Here is a 20,064-nt window from a genome sequence, read left to right as displayed (position 1 = left end):
GTCATTTTTCCATTTTAAAAAGACAGAGAACACACGCTCATAAATTATTTGTGAATGTAAATAAGTGAATCAAAACGTGACTTTTTCCTGAATTTGCAGGTTATGCATACATCACTTCCTCTCGCTGCGGAAGCGTTTGAAAGTGCCATTGCGCGAGATTAGCAGCGCGAGGCCTCGAGCTCCACGCTGCATGACGTGATCTACAGGCCTCCGCACGCGGCATGTGTAAGTGAACATGTCTAAGCTTTTTTTTTCGTTGTATCGGACTATATATTTGATAATGTACAATCTAATAATAGTGTGTAGTATGGCTTACAATCGAATGCGCGTGCTAGAGCACGTCCCAAAACGAACAAAGTCACCTGCATGCGCGTAACGTTAGTTCGGTTCGTCTGTGACTAACGTTAGACGATAATTACTTGCTGCTTTAAGAATATTTCTTTTGTAAGCGAATCGGGGCTGTTTTACGATTATATTTAATACAACTAACTTATTAAGGATTTATCGCACACGAGCGTGGGTCGTGTAACGTTATGCAACAGCCTGACCAAAAACTACGACACACGAAAGCGTTTACAACTTTAAAATGGCTAAAAGACCCCCCCACCCCCCCCCGTTAAACTAGCTTGTAAATTAGGTACTTGTATATGAATATTAGACAGATTTTACATCAAAGTCTGTAAGGCTTTGACGTGTCGACTCTAACGTTAGTTGAGGTTGCGATCTGCCGCGCGTGGGTGGTGCGCAGTCTGAATTTGAAATACGAGTCTGCTGTAATCGTTAATAAAGTCTTTTAACAGTCTTTAAGGCACAAAAAAAACGCACTGTTCTTGAGTTTACCCTCTGCTGGTTTTGAACTAGACCGATTTTTCTAATGCCAGAGGAGGCCATGCACCATATGCAAAACCATGTGCTTTGAAACGATTTAGAAAGGACAGCCTGAATCTTCTCCAGAATAAACCTGTTGTGTAGCACAACCCTAGTAGATTGGATTGCCTAATGTAAATATTTCACGTAAATGCATTCTAGCATCACAAAGTATGGATTTGACGTCAAAGTTGATTCTCTATAGGAGTAACTTGCTTATCAACACACTAATAACATATGTGTTGTTATAGCTTATAAAAGTGGGTTATTTTAACCCGTCCTAAAGCAAGATTTAAAAACGCTGATGCTCCGATCAGGCCAGCAGCTGATGTGCTCTTTGAGATATTTTGCTGGTTGATGTTGCAATAGTTTGATAAGAGGAAGCATTTGGTGAAGAGCTCTTTTTGTGCAGGATGGAGTGGCAGGCGGATGAGCAAGGCCTGCAGCAGGTCCTCCAGCTTTTGAGAGACTCGCAATCCCCAGACACAGCCACACAGAGATCTGTACAGCAGGTATCATGAACACTTTCATTCGTGGACCCGATTAATAAAGCAAATCAGGCTTTTTAACCTTTAATCAATTCATGTTTTTATATTTTTTGGCAGAAACTTGAGCAATTGAACCAGTACCCCGATTTCAACAACTATCTCATCTTTGTGTTGACCAGACTGAAATCTGAAGGTGGGTTTTTTGTGGAGAAGTTGTGTTATATCTTACAATAGTTGATTTGTGCCTGGTTCTCATTACGTTGACAGAATACATAAATGACTTTTTTGCACAATCTGCAGATGAGCCCACACGATCTCTCAGCGGTTTGATACTGAAGAACAATGTGAAAGTTCATTATCAGAACTTTCCTCCGGCAGTGGCACACTTCATCAAGCAGGAATGTCTAAACAATATCGGCGACCCTTCGCCTCTCATCCGGGCCACTATTGGTGGGTTTGCCCTACGCATTTGCATTTTATGACACGCAGAACAATATTTCCAGTTATATTTCCATTGCAATGAAATGTAATTTTATTTTAAGATTAGTTTGATTGATTAATAATATGCGGGTAATATCTGGTTGTGATCATTTCTGTCTTTATATTTAGGCATCCTTATAACAACAATTGCCACCAAAGGTGAGTTACAGACATGGCCGGAGCTACTTCCCCAGCTCTGTAACATGCTCAATTCAGATGACTACAGTACATGTGAGGTGAGTACATTTTTTTATAGATTAGTAGCGTCTCTTTCCTGTATTTACTATTCTGTGTCCTGCACGTTTCTCTATTCAAATGTGTATGGAAATGAAGGCAAGTAGGACACGATTCTTTTCATGGTGATTCAACTTGTCTCAGTTGTGTGACGTGTGTCTTCATTTTCACACACAGGGCTCCTTTGGAGCTTTGCAGAAGATCTGCGAGGACTCGTCCGAGCTGCTGGACAGTGATGCTCTCAATCGGCCTCTTAACATCATGATTCCCAAATTTCTGCAGTTCTTCAAGCACTGCAGCCCCAAGATCAGGTTGGTTGGATAAAACATTTCAGAGCTTGTTTCAGAGACAAAGCGACCCCATTTTACTCGCTAAATAACACTTTATGGCGTTCCGCTGATGTAATCAAGGCTCTGTGGGCGGGGAAACATTAACCAATAAAATCACAGTATAACATGTTTCATGTTTGATTTGTGGATCTGTAGGTCTCATGCTATTGCCTGCGTGAACCAGTTTATCATCGGCAGAGCACAAGCCCTCATGGACAACATTGACACGTTTATTGAGGTATTTTCAGGGTGTTAAATATCAGCTGTTGATCTTTGTGACTAGTGTTAGAACCCATTTTTTTTCCTCTTTCCGTTATTCCAGAGTCTGTTTGCGCTGGCAGCGGATGAGGATTCAGAAGTGAGGAAGAACGTGTGCAGAGCTCTGGTCATGCTGCTGGAGGTTCGAATTGACCGGCTCATCCCACACATGCACAGTATCGTTGAGGTGAGTTGACCCGTCTCCATCTTCAACCTTGCGTGTCTTGACCAATCAGAGTATCTAATGATGTGTGTTCTCCAGTACATGCTCCAGCGCACACGTGACCCGGATGAGAACGTGGCTCTTGAGGCCTGCGAGTTCTGGCTTACGCTGGCTGAGCAGCCCATCTGTAAGGAAGCCATATCCGGACACCTTGCACAGTAAGCTAGCTTTCTTTTCTGACTGTTGTTTGGTATTTATCTCTGCATACTCTAGCACACGTGCATGTAAACGTCTAAAGAAGGTCTTATTCCAAGTAGAGAGATTTTTATCCCATTTTTATAAGCGTTAAACATTTAATCACGTATCGCTGTCTCCTTCAGGTTAGTCCCGGTTCTGGTGAACGGAATGAAATACTCGGAGATTGACATCATTTTATTAAAGGTTTGTAAGTTTGTTTTCTTTTTGCTACTATTGAATATCCACAACCGTTCTTGTCATGGGTGTGACGATATCATTAATCTTGAGATTCATCTATGATGTTTTTACTCATACTGTCTGACCCGAGGCCTAAAGCGTTATCGCCGTACATGTGGTTTAAAAACGACTACATTCAAACTTTTGATTTGTCCTTGTGTTTCCCAATCAGGGTGACGTGGAGGAGGATGAGGCCGTGCCGGACAACGAGCAGGACATCAAGCCGCGCTTCCACAAGTCTCGTACCGTCACCCTTCGTCATGAGGGCGGTGAGGGAGGGGAAGGGGAGGACAGCGATGAGGACGACGACGATGATGACGACAGTCTGTCCGACTGGAACTTACGTAAGTGTTAATGGAAATGTGTAAAATGGGATTGTAAAGTCTGTGGAGGTGATTGCACACAAAACTTGATTGTCAGTGATGTTCAAGTATTCATACTGTCTGATCCACGACACATCCAGACATAGTTTCTCAGCTTAAAGTGACACGCGAGCGGTTGTGTTCTAAATACTGCTGCACTTGTTTTTGTTTCTAGGCAAATGTTCTGCTGCTGCTCTTGATGTCTTGGCAAACGTCTTTCGGGATGAGTTGCTGCCCCCTTTGCTTCCAGTTCTGAAGGGTCTGTTGTTCCACCCGGACTGGATTGTCAAGGAGTCCGGGATCCTGGTGTTGGGGGCTATTGCTGAAGGTATGCTAATTGCATAGATGTAAATGTAAAACAAGTGCATTTTGGTCAAATTTTTAACACTGCACACGGGGTGTCTAGTCAAGTCCACTGCATTGTGGGTGTCAATTTTCCATGCAAGCAAAACGATTAGCATGGGTCTTATCTGTTCTGAACATACCGTCTCTTTTCCTCTCCAGGCTGCATGCAAGACATGGTGCCGTACCTTCCCGAGCTGATTCCACACTTGATTCAGTCTCTATCTGACAAAAAAGCTTTGGTTCGCTCCATCTCCTGCTGGACTCTGAGCCGCTATGCATTCTGGGTGGTCAGCCAGCCGGCCGACTCCTTCCTCAAACCACTGATGACGGAGCTGCTCAGACGCATCCTCGACAGCAACAAAAGGGTTCAGGAAGCGGCCTGCAGGTGTGTTTCACCTTGTTTTCAAAATCTATATGATTGTACTTGATTTAAGAATGAGATTTTTAAGATCGTCATTTGTTTTTTTCCACACAGCGCATTTGCCACACTGGAAGAGGAAGCCTGTACAGAACTGGTTCCCTACTTGAGTTTCATTCTGGACACACTGGTGTTTGCCTTTAGCAAGTACCAACACAAGAACCTGTTAATCCTATACGATGCCATCGGAACACTTGCCGACTCTGTTGGTCACCACCTCAACCAGCCTGTGAGTCCTTCATGAAGCAAAACTTTGGGACTCATTTAGGACTGGGATATTATCGTATATCGCCGATGTCTCGCAAATATCCCAATGTCGATTACAACAGACCGATACCAGACGATAATTGATAATAATGGAAAATACGCAATATAACATTATCATGCGATGCAGGCTTTAGCGTGAACATTCATGTTCATATGCCCAGGCAGTCTGTAACAGTGACAGAATTTTGGAAACGCTGTTTTGTTCGGTCAGTTGACTGTGCTGCTGTTTTCTGCTGGTTGCTGCACAGATAGACCAAGAGAAAGACGAGCTGCGTCGGCAAAGCAAAACCTCACGCTTGCGGTGCTGCAACATTTTTCTACTGCATAAAAGCTTTGATTTTTCTACGCGCTTTACCTGATGAAAGAAGTTAGTGCAACACTGGTTTGCGTGTGGCGCGCCTGTGTGTGCACGCCTGCTTGCGTGTGTGTTTGGCGGGTCAGGAACGAATTCCCTCCCGGTCTGTATTCGCACGCCGATCTTCTGCGCAGCGTTGCATGAAGTCAAACGCACCTGATATTATCGGATATCGTGATGATTTTAAAGTTGATTGTCAATATATATATATTTTTTAACACATTGCCCAGCCCTAGACTCATTCATGGAACAAGAGCAGAACAAATTTTTGTGTAAATTGTTCGTAAACTCGTAATGACGTAAATGTTCGGATCCATGATAATGTTCGTATTTTCAAAATGTTAGTTGGTACGAAAGAAATGTACACATGCTCCCTACCACATGTAAATGGTGGGTAAAATATTCAAATGTTCTGTATTCTTTTTGATGCACTATGGATCATAATGCTATTTCACGAGTTCTTGTGGCATTTTATTCTTTTGGTCTTTGGGCAAAAACACATGGCTAAAAACATTTTGGTGGACCCACTTTAATTGATTAATTTATTTGTAAGCATATCGCCTGTTAGTCTTTTATGCATTTATGCAATATAACGTGTCAAACCAGAGATTGAGGTCCAGAGGATTCCAGCATTCCTAGATATGTAATTTGTGTAGCTGTAATGGGGTCGATGACGTACTTCCGCTAAAACCTCAGCCAGCTAGGTCACTTCCGCTCTCATAGCACTAAGAGGATTTTTCACTGTGATAACGATGCGTTCAGTAAGAAAACATTCAAATTTCGGCAAACCAACAGCACTACAGGTGAGCATTGTTAAGTGCCTCTGTGATCATGCCTCTAGTAAGTGCAAAAGTTCACTTTGCTTTTTTCCATATTTGTTGAACTGAACTTGAAACGGATAGCCTGAAGTGCTTCTCCTTTTTTGGTTGTCGACGTATGGCGAAGTGTTTGAATAATTAGACTCGCGTTGTTGATCGTAATCCTTTGTGCATCCTGAAGCGAAACGGCATTGTTCCCTATGGAGCTGGATTAGCCCGGAGTACGTCATCAACCCGTATGCATATACCCCATTCATAGACAGGGATTATGCTTATTGTGAATGAGCGTGCGCGCCCCGTTTACAAATGATTGGAATTCATTAACATATACACATTTTAATATCAAATTTGACCTTGACGATTGTTTCATGAATGCCCATTGTGTGCATTTCTTGGACTTTGGTAGAACGATGCTTCTTTAAACAAGCTACACGTTTATGAATCTTGAATAACTGTGCCTTTTTTAATAGGAATACATCCAGAAGCTTATGCCGCCTCTTATTCAGAAGTGGAATGAACTGAAGGACGAGGATAAAGATCTGTTTCCATTATTGGAGGTAACTTAAAATACTTGTATTGGTTAGGAAAAAAAGATTTGATGCAAAACACTATCAGGTACACATTAATGCATGTGTTTTTGAACCTTGCTTATTCTAAAACGGTGAAAAATTTCAGCCAATAGTTGTTTGTTAATATTGGTATTGTATTGGCCCAAAAATCTTTGCCGGTGCCTCACCATTGCTTAGTTTTGACCATATTCTTGTTTTAGTGCCTGTCTTCAGTGGCGACAGCTCTCCAAAGTGGCTTCCTTCCCTACTGTGAACCCGTCTATCAGCGCTGTGTCACACTGGTCCAGAAGAACCTCGCTCAAGCCATGGTCAGACAGCTCATTTCAAAATACGTTGGCCTAATAATTCAGACTTCATTTATCATCTAACATTTCATTTTGAACTTATCGTTTTAGATGTACAATCAGCACCCAGATCAGTACGAAGCCCCTGATAAAGACTTCATGATCGTGGCCCTGGATCTTCTCAGCGGTCTGGCTGAAGGTCTCGGCAGTCACGTGGATCAGCTGGTTGCCCGCAGCAACATCATGACCCTGCTGTTTCAGTGCATGCAGGTATGGAGAGTCCATTAGCATTGGTCAAATCAAAACTGTACACTTGGAAACCAAGCTTAAGTGTTTCATTTATTCTAAATTCAAGGACTCCATGCCGGAAGTGAGACAGAGTTCCTTCGCGCTGCTGGGCGACTTGACCAAAGCGTGCTTCATTCACGTGAAGCCCTGTATCGGTGAGTTGTTGCGTGACTCTCATACTGATGAAATCCTGACGCATGGAGGTGGTTTCTCACGCCAGCTGTCGCTTCTGTGTGTGTCGTGCTGGTTAGTTTGTCATTGGTGTCCGTTTACCCTCTCCAGCTGAGTTCATGCCTGTTCTGGGTCTCAACCTCAACCCTGAGTTTATATCGGTGTGTAATAATGCCACATGGGCCATTGGCGAGATCGCTATACAGATGGGTGAGTATTTGAACTTGCTTTAGTTTAAATGTGCGTTAGTGTTACAAATATAACAAAGTCTATTTATGTGGGTACTGGTTTGGTAATCCGATTTGAATTAACTTTGATGAATGGTTTGGATACTATCTTTAATCTGTTCAAAAATATGGATTGCAGACTAGGGATGATCTTGTCATGTGATCTGCATTATCTTTTGTTTTAGGGACAGAGATGCAACCGTTTATGGCCCTTGTTCTTAGTAACCTCGTGGACATCATCAACAGGCCCAATACACCCAAAACACTGCTGGAGAACACAGGTGAGTTTTATTTCAGCGATTTTCAATATTTTTGTCTGCACTGCACTTCTGATAAACTCCTAAACAGACATTCGAAATCTGAATCTGCTGTGGAATATTTTAGCTTCTGATTTGTGTGCTTTTGACTGAAGCTCTTTCATTGACTAACTTGAATAAGAAGTCCCTTTTTTGTGCTTGTCAAACAGCCATCACCATTGGTCGCCTGGGCTATGTGTGTCCACAGGAAGTTGCGCCCATATTGCCGCAGTTCATTCAACCTTTGTGAGATGCCAATAATGTTATACTTGACTAACTTCATGTAGCTTGTATAAGAACCAGAAATCTAAGATTTGGGATGTTTGTCATAGGTGCACATCACTTCGAAACATTCGGGACAATGAAGAGAAGGACTCTGCCTTCAGGGGCATTTGTGTGATGATCGGGGCGAATCCTGGAGGAGTGGTGCAAGTGAGAGATTTAAAATGAAATTGGTTTTCTTAATATTATTTGTTGCTTTTGATTCGTTTTAGTTGGGTTGAAAAAATGGGGCATTTGCTTACAATTATTGGAAGGCAACCATATTTAGTGTTAGAAATTAGTTAGTAGTTTAAATAATTTAAATGTATTTTATTAGTATTTTAATGTATTTTATTATAAAGTATATATTATATTTGTATAATTTTTTTTTTAATGATGCAGGACTTTATATTTTTCTGCGATGCTGTGGCCTCCTGGGTAAATCCCAAAGATGATTTGAGGGACATGTTCTACAAGGTAAGAACACATTGAGATTTTTGTTGGTCAGCTTTAACGTTTTATTAAAAAAGTGCAAAATGTGAACATTTTATATAATGAGCAATTTCTACATTTTAGTTAATGAAATGTAATGTTATTTCAGTTTGAAGGACGTTGAATGTGTTTCGAAAAAAAATTGCTCTTGGAATAGTTGTCTTGCTTTTCAACTGTTTATTTTCTATGTAGATTTTGCACGGTTTCAAGGATCAGGTAGGAGATGATAACTGGCAGCAGTTCTCCGAACAGTTTCCACCTGTGCTGAAGGAGAGACTTTCAGCCTGTTATGGCGTGTAGTTGCAGCCGTCCTCGCATAAGGGCGTAATTTTTAGGTAAGCCGAACTTCACTTTACAGTACGACATCAAGAAAAATGAACATGAAGAACGTTAAATTTTGATTGTTCTTTCCATTGTACGTTCCAGGTTAAATCTGTGGGATGATTTCTAGAGAAATTCATTCATGTCTGTGGGATTGACCTGCTGTTGGAGCCAAAGAGACGACTGTTGGTGATCTGGCTTGGCTCCACCACCTCTGTCTTTGTGAAAAGAGGATTTGAGAGTGTAAATGTGAAATCAACTTGTCACAGTTTAGCTTCTGACTTGATCAGGGTGGGCTCGAAACCAGAAGTTCAGGGATCTTGATTGGAAGGGAGGGAACATTCAGGCAAGATTCACCAGCTGCTTATTTTGGGAGTGAATAAAAACCGCTCCATTCATAACAGACCGCCTCAACTAGATGCCTAAAGCACACAACAATGCATTGAGTGGCATACTTGTTGACTCGCATAAGGCGGCCTGTGCCTGAACAAAATTGATCTTAAAAGGATAGTTCACCAAAACTCAGTCACCACATCCTTTTGTATGTACGTTTTTATTTTTGGGCGCACTATCACTTTGAAATTTAACAGTGAGACTGGTAATTATGTAATTTAAGTTTTAACCAAATATTGTGTTAGCTGTTGGCAATGCATGTGATTTAATGTTATAAGAGATTAATTTTTCAACCATGTAATTAACTTAAGAACATATTAGATCCTTTCTGCATTTTCTGCCTGCTTTATTTTTCCACATAACATTTGAGTGACATTCAGGCGGTCGTTCATTTTCTCCACCAAGGTGATTGCCTCCCTCCTTTTGTTGGTCATGCTAATATAGCGAGTAATGAAACACGTAGGCCTCGAGAACAAGAATGGTGATAAGTTTTCGTTTAGTTTCAGATCGCTGTGATCTGTGTTCTTTATTTCAGCATTGTCTTGTCTCCACCAATCTGCGCCAAGATCTTACTATACATTTTGCTTTTTAAGTGTATTGTAGGAAATTAAATGAATTCTTAAACCGAAGTTAGTGGCTTTGTTGATATGCACTTTCTCTGTTAAAGGTTTTCTAGTGTCTCTTAAAGATGAGGATCTGTTAGAATTACAAAGCCATTTCTTTTAACGGTGTGTGTGGCTAAAAACATCTAATCCAGTATCACATCCAAGCACAGTCAATTTCTAAAGTTAACTTGATTTCTAAGTCCTAAGCTTCATTTTAGAGACTTGTTCAAAGTTTTTTTAAATGTGCAATTCTTTAGTTGGATACAAATCATGGCTTGAAAGACGTAATGTCGGTTGCGAGAAGTGTTGTTGGGATAAACTTTCAGATAACCACGTGATTTGATTTCGTTGTTTAATTGTCTGTAAAACATTTTAGCAATGGCAGTAGTAATTGCCCTTCCTCCCTTTCCCTTCACATTTAGACCCTTGTACTAGTTATTAAATGCCTGTTATAAAGCAATATCCATATTTGTTTTGGTGGAATTATAGTTGAAAAGTATCTTCCTGTTTCTTCTCATACAACACTAGCTCTGACAATCTCATTTATAAATGCCTACATTTTCTAAGATGCTTTTTTGAAAATAGTTAGAAATATGGGTCATGTTTTTTGCAAAATTGGGAAAGTGATTTAGTGCCACATTTTAATCCAAGAGGACATGTTACAGATGGGGCTTAAATTCAATGCCCTTAAATAATCAACATGTAATATCTTTAACATCATGGTTAGATATTTAGAATTTGCAAAGTGAAATTGTTGACAAAGTGAAAATCTGAATTATTAGTGCACTGATGCATTTTCTCCTGTTACGGTCATGACAATATGCTGCCAAGCGGAACGTTTAGACATAATGTCATTTTAATTTTTTTAATGAGTTTTTGTAAGTTAAATGGTTTGTTAAGTTCTTTTTAATATATTTGGTTTTGTGCTTGCATGCACAAATATTTTTTAGACTTTAAAAGTTTTTTTCTTTTTGTTTAAAGAATTTATTTTACTTTCTTTTTGTTTAAAGAGTTTTTTGTTTTCTACAGGCAGGCAGGTATGGAGAAATGCATTTAGCTTATGATTTTTAGAAAGTCTGCTGAAGCATTGATTGATTTACTCAACTTTACCTCTCTGGATGGTTCTTTTCTTTCTTTCTGGTCACCTGTAATTAGATCTCTAAATGGGTAAATAAACACTTTGTCTAAATGTGTTTTCTGGTGAACTGCTCTTCTGTCTGTGTGCTTGAGATTGTGTAGAATGTTGCTGCTGTGTATTGTACACGTGGTTGCTTTTAAGCAAAGCATTTTCTATTAAAGTGTGAAAAACGCTAAACCCACAGGAACATTTTCAGTGACCCAAACCATAGTTCTTGCAAATATTAAATAGTTACATCTAAGAGTTCAAGTTAAATCTTTCAGGAATCGTACTATAAATGGAATTTACTATTAATAATTATACAATACATAAAAAAGTTAAAGAAACACGTAGATTTGCGTAAGGACAAGCATGGTCTTAAGTATACATTTTAAAGGGAGCTAACTCGTTTAGATTTTGTTTATTTCCGTACAGACCGACATCAATAAAGCGTCATCTAACATAACCAATCAGCGACAGCCTCCGATTCATACGCCCCTCCCCCGTATCAGGATCCATGTTTTCTGCTCATCATATCTACTGTACTGCGTAATTCTATCGCGTATGTGTTCGCACACTGAACAACGTTTGCAGCCTGATTTGAGAACAGATTGGGGAAACAATGAGACGTTTTGGACCATGAGCGCTATTCAGTTAATAAGCTTAGTTTGCGCGCGCGCCCCGTCACCGATTTCGAGGACGTCACAGGAAAACGCGCTCGTGCATTCCTGACGGTTCAAACCGCCGCTTCTCTAGACAACTACAGTCGTTACCTCACATTTCCTCATCCTGCCAGCGGGTGCAGGTGAGCAGTTCTTGCAATAACAACAGTTACCTTATTTTGTGTGTTATATTTTGTGTCGAAACATTCATTGTTAAGGTTGTCAATGTGTATGCTGAGCGCAACAGAAAACGCAAACAGTTGGTGTCGAGTATCGCTTGTCATGTTAATCTTTCATAGTTATTGTTGTGTCGCTTTACTGGAAGACTGTGGGCTATTACACATTAAAAGGAATTTTCTTTTCCCTTAGGGTGATACACTTTTTAGGTTTTGGGTGTTGTGTTTGCCTTTTCAATATGGCTGGGGAAATTACAGAGACGGGGGAGCCTTACTCACCCTTTGTAAGTATTGATTTAACGTACCTGTTTGAACAACTTTCTGTACACGTACTTTTCAGTTCTAATGCTGAATGCTCAAACCACACAGTAGTTTTTGTAATCCCTTACAATACTACCAAACATACAGGGTAATACTTTTCTACAAACTGTGGTAACTTACTACTATGATATAAATGTCCTAAAGAGCGGATAGTGGACAGTGTAATAGCATGTAGGATTTAGTTGTGGTTAGGGTATGGATAATATGTATAACAACATGGCTTTCTCAGATGTTTAGGATTCGTGGATGTCATGTCATGTCATGCACGTGACATGCTTTGACTTCTCTTTTGCTCTGTAATAAAAGGTTTCCTTAACGCATTCCTGAAGAGTAAGTGACAGACGCATCTAAGAATATAAAATTGTACAAGCATTAAGGCTTTAGGTGCTTTTAACTGTCTGCAAGTCATGCGTGGAACCGCTAGTAAAGAGGAAATGAGATCATGTGAGTCTGTCATACTGTCACAACAATTGAGAGAGCAGGTGATGTGCCAAGCAGAAACAGAGCTGCAATGGCTTGAATCAGCAGAAATGCATGTACGATCCTGATTTTGTCTTACTCAGCTGTCACATTTTCACCTGTCAACATGTTTTAGGACCTAAATACAAATTAAACAAATCTCTTAACTTATTGTCACAGTTCACCCCCCCCCCAAAAAAAACAATGTCTGTCATCATTTACTCATCCCTTTGTCATCTCAAACCTGTGTTACTTTCTTTCTTCTCAGAACACAAAAGAAGATATTTTTTGAAGAATGTTGTTCACTGGCCCCCATTCACTTGCATTTGTTTTTTTGTCCATACAATAGAAGTGAATGGGGGGCCGGTGGTGTTCGGTTACCAACTTTCTTCAAAATATCTTCTTTAGTGTTCTGCGGAAGATAGAAAGTCATAAAGGTTTGAAATGACAAGAGGGTGAGTAAATGAGGACAGAAATGTCATTTTTGGGTGAACTATCACTAAAGCTTTTTTTCATCCAAAATTTTATAATTCCAAAGCAGTGTTGGGTAAGTTACTCTGAAAAAGTAATTAATTATTAGTTACTAATTACATATTCAATCGTGTAATTAGATTACTGTACAAATTACTCTCTCCAAAAAGTATTTAATTACTTATTACTAATTACTTTCTATATCCTATATCAACCTTGATTAGTTAAGTGATTCAAGGATAGGCATGAAAGGGCTCTTTTAATTCATTCAAATAAATAATATTAAACTAGGCTACATAAAGTACTCTTATTAACTGACCAAAGTATTACAAATGTGAGAATTATACATTAAAGCACAGATTTTAAAGTTAGACTTTGAATTTTGATGTCAATTCCACTGTTGCACACACATATAATACACGAAGTATTTAGTTTAATTACATCAAAAGTAACTGTAAATAAATTACAGAAAAATAAGAGTAATCCCTTACTTTACTTTTTCAAGGGAAAAGTAATTAAATTACAGTAACTAATTACACCCAACACTGTTCCAAAGGATTCAATAATTAATTTATTTTAATTCACAACCTGCTCGTCGAATTAATTCTATATAGCACACAGCACATGGTAAAAAGAAACACTTGCTTCGTTGAAAATACATAAGATGTTAAGATACAGTGTATGTCCAGTACCCACACATTGTTTCGGTAGCATTGAATGCTTTCTTAAATTAAATCAATAATCTAGAACCCTCATCAGTTCTTATTGTGATTAACAGTAGGTCTATCTGGCTCATCACCAATATGTAGCTCACTTTAATCTGTTATCTATGATAAATGCTAATCGTCAGTGGGAGGAAATATAGTGTTATTCAGATGGATAATCATAAACATCTCATTGAAATGCACACTGGTGATAAATCGCATCCGCTCTGAAAGGAAGTAGACAGGTAACATAGATAGTAGATGGTAATATCGCCTCTGAGGTTTTTTTTAATCTGTGAAGCCTGTGGCCACTGTAAACTTCTCAAACCTCAACAGTCATGATCTGCGTGTGTTTGTTTTTGTGTAGGTTGGCCTGGTCTACATGTTTAATCTGATTGTTGGCACTGGAGCACTAACAATGCCCAAAGCTTTTGCGACAGCTGGTTGGGTGGTCAGCGTGTCACTTGTCACCTTTTTGGCTTTTATGAGGTATGTTTTTCATCTCTCTCATGCTCAAAAGAATCATTCCTGGTAAGATAAACAGGAAGTGACACTTCCAAAGCCGTGCTAAATGTTACGCAGACACAGTTTATGATCGTCTACTTGTAGCATCATCTGGGTACCAGTATTGCATGCTGTGTAGAAAAACTGGTTAAACAAGGGGTAGAATATGTTCACATATGTGCAAGCACAATTTTCACATAAAGGGGACAAATGTTTGTTAGGGTCATTGCAAGTCATTGTGTTTATGAAGTTACAAACATTAGAATTAGGGTTGTCAAACGATTAAATGCGATTAGTCGCATCCAGAAAAAAATGATGTTTACATAATATGTCTGTGTTCTGTCCAAATTATTTTTTATTTATGAACACATACACATACATGCACATATTTAAGAGAAATATGAAAATTAATAATTGTTTATAAATAATGTCATTTATATGCGCAGTACACAGACATATGTTATATAACACAAATTTTTATTCTGGATGCGAATAATCACGATTAATCGTTTGACAGCCCTACTTTAGAATGCTAATTTGTGTGATGGTAAGTTATGAATTTGAGGTGTGTAGGTCTGTAAGTGTTTTGTGACCAGATTGCAAAAACTCGCTCTCGCTCTCTTTCTTCTTCTTGCACATTATTTCTCTCTGTCAGTTGCTCATCTTTGGTTCACCTCTCCACCTTTTTACTCCCGCTGGTTCTGTGGCCGTCAAAAAACATTTATCACCTCTACTAACCTGCCAGCTGTCTGAATCAGTGACAGAACCCTGGGCAGAGTTATGAGTGTTTGGATGAAACGGGATGGAGCTGTTTATCAGTAATACAGCAGAGGGAAGAAAGCAGACAGCCACAGCCCTTAAATACAGGTTATGAGAGATGAGATGTCCAAAATGAGCTTGATGAAATATGTATCACGTACAGAAAAGCCCTTATAGAGGTGGAGAGAGTTTTAAACGAAATATTATCACAACAGACTTTTTTTACAACCTTTTTATGTGTTGATATGTACTAATAAACAGGAAATTTGGATAGGACATATTGAAAAAACTCGTCCTTTTTTGTGAAATATCTGTGTATGTCAAACTGACTTGATTGGACAGATTTTTCTCTGCAATAAGAATCATCAATTGTTTTTGTCCGAATGCATGTACTGTATGTGCTAAGGGTTAATACTGGCTGTATAAATGGCTTCAACTGGTTGATAGACATGGCCTAAAAACAACACAACTCCAAATTTCATTTCATGAGGTTTAAACTATTCTTGTTTTTCGATGCCAGCCAGTGTTATGTTCATTCGTCTTTTCAACTCTTTTTGTCTCTGAAACTTACTAAACAGATGAAATAGGGCAGTGTCTCATTCTTTCTGTCTTTCTGTCCTCAGTTTTATGACCACCACATTTGTAATAGAAGCCATGGCTGCTGCCAATGCCCAGCTGCGCTGGAAGAGGAGAGAACAGGAAGAGGTTAGTGATGTCATCAGATGAAGGACTCACCCTGAACCTGATGTTCTTAGTTTCAGGTCAATACTTATTAAAGTGACTCAAATGTAAATCAAGTAAGAAAGTAGATGAACTCTTTTTGTTTTGACTGACCTGTTGGTGGATGAGACGGGGCGCTTTAGGGCAGATGTACCAAATGTTAGTGGAAGCACATCCAGAATTAGGCTACTCGGTGTGTTTCTATTTCTTTGTAATCCATATAAACGAAATGTTGACTACTGCTACAACGCTGCTATGGTAAATCTAAACATTTGCATTTTTGTTTGAGTAGATTTCCCTGATTTAATGCAACAGTATGCCTTAACGTAAGGCTGGAATACACTTTTGCTCAGATTTTCAGTCTAGACTGGCCAGTCTGCAGATTTGATCATGTAGTGTGTGATGTTTTCTCTGCAAACTGTCAAAAAATCTGCAAGTATGTGATGTCTAGTTTTTTTAATCTGTTCAGATTTTATAAAGCCATGTAGTGTATTCCAGCCTTTAAAAGCAACTAGTGTAGACTACTGTTTTTTTAATGTTCTCAAAATGCCTTGTGGTCTTGATCCGACCTTGACCTCTTGGTCATATGCTAAATAAGTAGGTAAATACAAACGTTTTCAGATCCACGACAGCGACTCCAGCTCGGACTATTCAGACGATGATGTCATTATCCGAGGACGCTCAGAACCCATTGAGACGCGGCCCATTCTCTCTGTCGGTGAGTAATGCATTTGCATATTAATTTGTTTTTGTTACTGTTATTGTGTAAACGCACATTGAAGTATTTTAGTAGTTTGTTGATTTTAAACCAAGGTCGCTGTTGTTTTGTCATTCGATCTAACAGAACGTGCCACCAGCGTAGACCACTTTGACATTGTCGAGAGAGTTGAGATGGGACAAATGGCCTCTATGTTTTTTAATAAAGGTAAGATTTGTGTCATTGTGCGCTAAAAAGTGAACTCGAGTTAAGAAATTTGGTTTTATAAAGCTATTAAACAAGCCCTTTAATACTGCTCTCTGAAGGTCGGTAACTCGGTCAGTTTATGCGAGCAAGGTTGTTGGCTGCTAATGGGTGTAATTAGAAATGGTTAAATTGCTTTACATTGTAATTACTTTACTGCAGAGCGTAATCTGTTATCCGCAATTAAATAAGAGAAAGAGAAGGCCTCTTTAGGACGAAGAATCCGGGTAATGAGAATCTCGGTTATGTTCAATATGATGACGTGTTCATCTTGAACTCAAGAAAGGCTTTTTTATTTTTTAAACGGGTCCTATTTTTTACTTTTCTATTGCTCGATCAGGGTTCATGCCCAGCTAAGCATCATTTTACATGCAGCACTGCACAAAGGCTGACTCAACAGCACCCTGGCAGCCATGTAATATCTCAACAGCATTGTTTTTGGCATCTTTTCCAACCATCAACAAAAAGGACACGTACATTAGAAACCGCCCTGTTAAAAACTTCCAATGCATGTAATGGCAAACACAACCCAGTAGGTGGCACACTTGTTACACTCTCCCACAAACCTTTGCACGCTCCTATGTGCTAATAAACTGCACTTGCTAATGTTTCGTCAGCATCGACTGTGCACTTGTAGCTTGAGAGCTGAGAGCTTTCTCTGACCGGACGTCACTCGCTCTCTCTGTCAGGCCGTTATTCGTTATTCTATTAGGCGTGATGTGTTGAAATAGCCTGCTGGGCTCTGACCTTTCCTAGCGTGTGATGAAGCAAAGTGGCCACTTTGTCCCCACGCAGGTGTGCTCAGTAAAGACGAATGACTGCCGCGTAAGAGACTCTGATCGTAAATGAATTAAATGGGGACGTTTTTCAGCGTGAAGGAAATTTGTTTTGTTAGTGGGACCTGCATTGACTCTAGCTTTAAATATAATGTAAGAACTCTTTTGGCCTCTTGTCCTTTGCAGTCTTTGCAATTACTCCATGAGCTGCCATTCAGAGGAAATTAACAACTGCCTTTTATACTCTAGAATGAACTGAAGTTAAAGACTGTAGGGTTGTCAAAGCAGGTCATTTTTTGCAGAATAATGTCCCAGAGTGCAAGTTTTGTAATGAAATCTGGGCTGAAAGGAACAGTATGGAGCAAATAAGTATTGCCTTTCCATCATTCTTTAATTGAATAGCATCAGGAATTTCTTTTCATGGTCATTGGTTTATATGGGCTGTTCACATATGTGACCCTGGATCACAAAACCAGTCTTAAGTAGCACGGGAACATTTTTAGTAAAAGACAAAAATACATTGTGTGGTTCAAAATTATCGATTTTTCTTTTATGCCAAAAATCATTAGGATATTAAGTAAAGATCATGTTCCATGAAGATATTTTGTAAATTTCCTACCTTAAATATATAAAAACTTTATTTTTGTGAGTGGATGGTCTGCCACAGTGCCCCTGATTAACAACTTCAAAGGCAATTTTCTCAATATTTTGATTTTTTTGCGCTCTCAGATTCCTGAGTTTTAAACGGTTGTATCTCAGCCAGATATTGTCCTATTTTAACAACTCATATATCTTTAGAAAGTTTATTTAGTCAGCTTTCAGATTATGTAAAAATCTAAATTTCGAAAAATTTACCCATAAGACTGGTTTTGTTGTCCAGGGTCACATATACTGTAACCTTCCCACCTGATCGGTTGATTATAAAGTGACTTAAGTGGGATTGATTCGTCTTTGCTAGATTTTGCTGTCAGGGTTTTTGGTAAGGCAAAGCATCACTACTGTTGTTCCTCACATTTAGGATTGGGTTCTTTATAAACCACTAGCCCTTATACGTTGATATAACACATGTGAATGATTTTGATCATTTTTGTGAAGAAACTTTTCTAGATTAAAAAAAATACTTGGCTGTTAATATGTAGATGTTTTCTTGATATGTTCTTGAGAAATACTTCTGTGAAATCCAGGCCGAAGTCTCATAATATAAATATGAGATTAGGAGCATCAGAGGTGGATTTCAAGCAATCATTTCAAAGCGATTTCAGTCATTGACCTTACTCATTTTTAAAGATATAAGGGTTATATTTTCACAGGATGTTCTTTACGTTATGTAGGACGATTTTATGTAGACTTTAGTTTGATTTTTACAGGCACAAGTGCATTAACAAAGAACAAAAAGAAGCTGCTATTTATTCGTGTTCAACAAATGTTAAATTGTAGTCTGATAAAGCAAGCAAGTTGTGTTCAGATTTTAATTTGGAACGTCTTTAAAAACGAAACATTTCCATATTTCAAGCAATAAACTCACACAAGCGCCTTCATAAATTGAATTTAAGGAATTGTAAAACGAGCCCCGCAACTGTCTCGCCGATGCCGTTCATATTCTCCCCTGTTTTCTGCCAGCTTTATCGGTTAAATATAATTTGATCATTTCAGCTTTAGTCGACTTTGCAGTAATTATTCTGATTGGTCGACTTTCGGATTCCTCGGGAACTATGGGGAATGATGAATGCGTGATGTGGGGAGTTTTTCCTCCTGGATGCTCTTCATCACATCTCAAACAGGCTAGAGTGAGTGATGGATGGATGTAGGAACGTGTGAAGAGGAGTGTGGGGTTAATGAAGAGATGAGCGGAGAGGGGCATGTTCGTAATGAAGTGCTTGCTTCTTTAATTAGAATGATTTATTGTTATGATGCATTTGGTGGCTGTTGAATGTTAGGGAGGAATCATCCTGCCCATCTTCATGTTCAATGAACCACTTGTTGATAAGTGATGTTTCAAAGCCATGAATCTTTAGAATGGTGATTTATTTGTAGACATTAAAGATGTTGATGTTTCCACAGTTGGTGTCAACATGTTCTACATCTGCCTGATCGTCTACTTGTATGGAGATTTAGCCATTTATGCAGCAGCTGTACCTGTGTCTCTGATGGAAGTGTCGTGGTGAGTTTCATCTTCTCCCGTCTGACCTGTTCTTGATGTTTATTGATTAAACGCCAACTTCTTAATAATAAAAACTGCCAATGCTTTTCATATCTAAAAGCAAACAAATGTCAGACAGTTTGTCTTGTTAATATATCTTCCTACTTCCACATAGACATTTTTTTGGAGGTTTTATCTCTTGCCTAAAAGTCTTTAATGTGCCTTGTATGAAGTGGTATCGTATGCTTCGTAAAAAATCAATTTGCAGAGGTCAAGAGTGTGTTTGTTTCTCAAAGCGGGAATCACTCATGCAGCGCCGGAAGTGTGAAATACAATGACACGGAGTCGTGCTGGGGACCCGTACGAAGAAAAGACGCCTACAGAGTGTTTCTGGTGAGTCCAGCAGCGCACGGTACTCGGTCAAACACGCGCACCTTATTGGCAGCACTTATATCTCAGCGGGGTGCTGGACGCACACCGCAGCATTCTTCTAAAGGTCAAGAGAGAGAAAGACAGATGAGATGCGTAA

General features: G+C 39.2%; 2 protein-coding genes across 3 annotated transcripts in view; both read left to right on the top strand.

Moving 5' to 3' along the window:
- The first annotated feature begins 109 nt into the window (after positions 1 to 109).
- tnpo2a (transportin 2a) lies at positions 110 to 10,958 on the top strand. Of its 2 annotated transcripts, XM_057345699.1 has the most exons (25): positions 111 to 225; positions 1,280 to 1,379; positions 1,473 to 1,548; positions 1,656 to 1,805; positions 1,965 to 2,071; positions 2,247 to 2,380; positions 2,555 to 2,636; positions 2,721 to 2,843; positions 2,919 to 3,037; positions 3,200 to 3,260; positions 3,466 to 3,637; positions 3,831 to 3,983; positions 4,160 to 4,385; positions 4,476 to 4,647; positions 6,329 to 6,415; positions 6,628 to 6,735; positions 6,823 to 6,981; positions 7,067 to 7,154; positions 7,282 to 7,380; positions 7,583 to 7,678; positions 7,864 to 7,939; positions 8,026 to 8,125; positions 8,357 to 8,431; positions 8,639 to 8,781; positions 8,873 to 10,958. In XM_057345699.1, the coding sequence occupies exons 2-24, from the start codon at positions 1,281 to 1,283 to the stop codon at positions 8,744 to 8,746; spliced, it is 2,670 nt and encodes an 889-aa protein (XP_057201682.1). In that variant the 5' UTR covers positions 111 to 225; position 1,280; the 3' UTR covers positions 8,747 to 8,781; positions 8,873 to 10,958. The 2 variants fall into 2 exon arrangements, 1 of the variants encoding a protein (XP_057201682.1); XR_008963822.1 differs by lacking the exons at positions 7,864 to 7,939; positions 8,026 to 8,125; positions 8,357 to 8,431; positions 8,639 to 8,781; positions 8,873 to 10,958 and having other exon boundaries at positions 110 to 225; positions 7,251 to 7,380; positions 7,583 to 7,607.
- Positions 10,959 to 11,386: 428 nt separating this feature from the next.
- Positions 11,387 to 20,064, top strand: part of tmem104 (transmembrane protein 104) — a 34,092-nt gene continuing 25,414 nt past the window's right edge. The window contains exons 1-8 of the mRNA XM_057347165.1: positions 11,387 to 11,687; positions 11,914 to 12,004; positions 14,043 to 14,164; positions 15,562 to 15,643; positions 16,280 to 16,376; positions 16,503 to 16,583; positions 19,457 to 19,556; positions 19,832 to 19,928. Of these exons, the coding sequence (XP_057203148.1) occupies positions 11,960 to 12,004; positions 14,043 to 14,164; positions 15,562 to 15,643; positions 16,280 to 16,376; positions 16,503 to 16,583; positions 19,457 to 19,556; positions 19,832 to 19,928 (624 nt within the window). The 5' untranslated portion in view covers positions 11,387 to 11,687; positions 11,914 to 11,959. The remainder of the gene's footprint in view (positions 11,688 to 11,913; positions 12,005 to 14,042; positions 14,165 to 15,561; positions 15,644 to 16,279; positions 16,377 to 16,502; positions 16,584 to 19,456; positions 19,557 to 19,831; positions 19,929 to 20,064) is intronic.

Source organism: Triplophysa rosa, linkage group LG11 (genome assembly GCF_024868665.1).
Source record: "Triplophysa rosa linkage group LG11, Trosa_1v2, whole genome shotgun sequence".
NCBI lineage: Eukaryota > Metazoa > Chordata > Actinopteri > Cypriniformes > Nemacheilidae > Triplophysa > Triplophysa rosa.
This window is presented reverse-complemented; position numbering and strand designations above follow the sequence as displayed.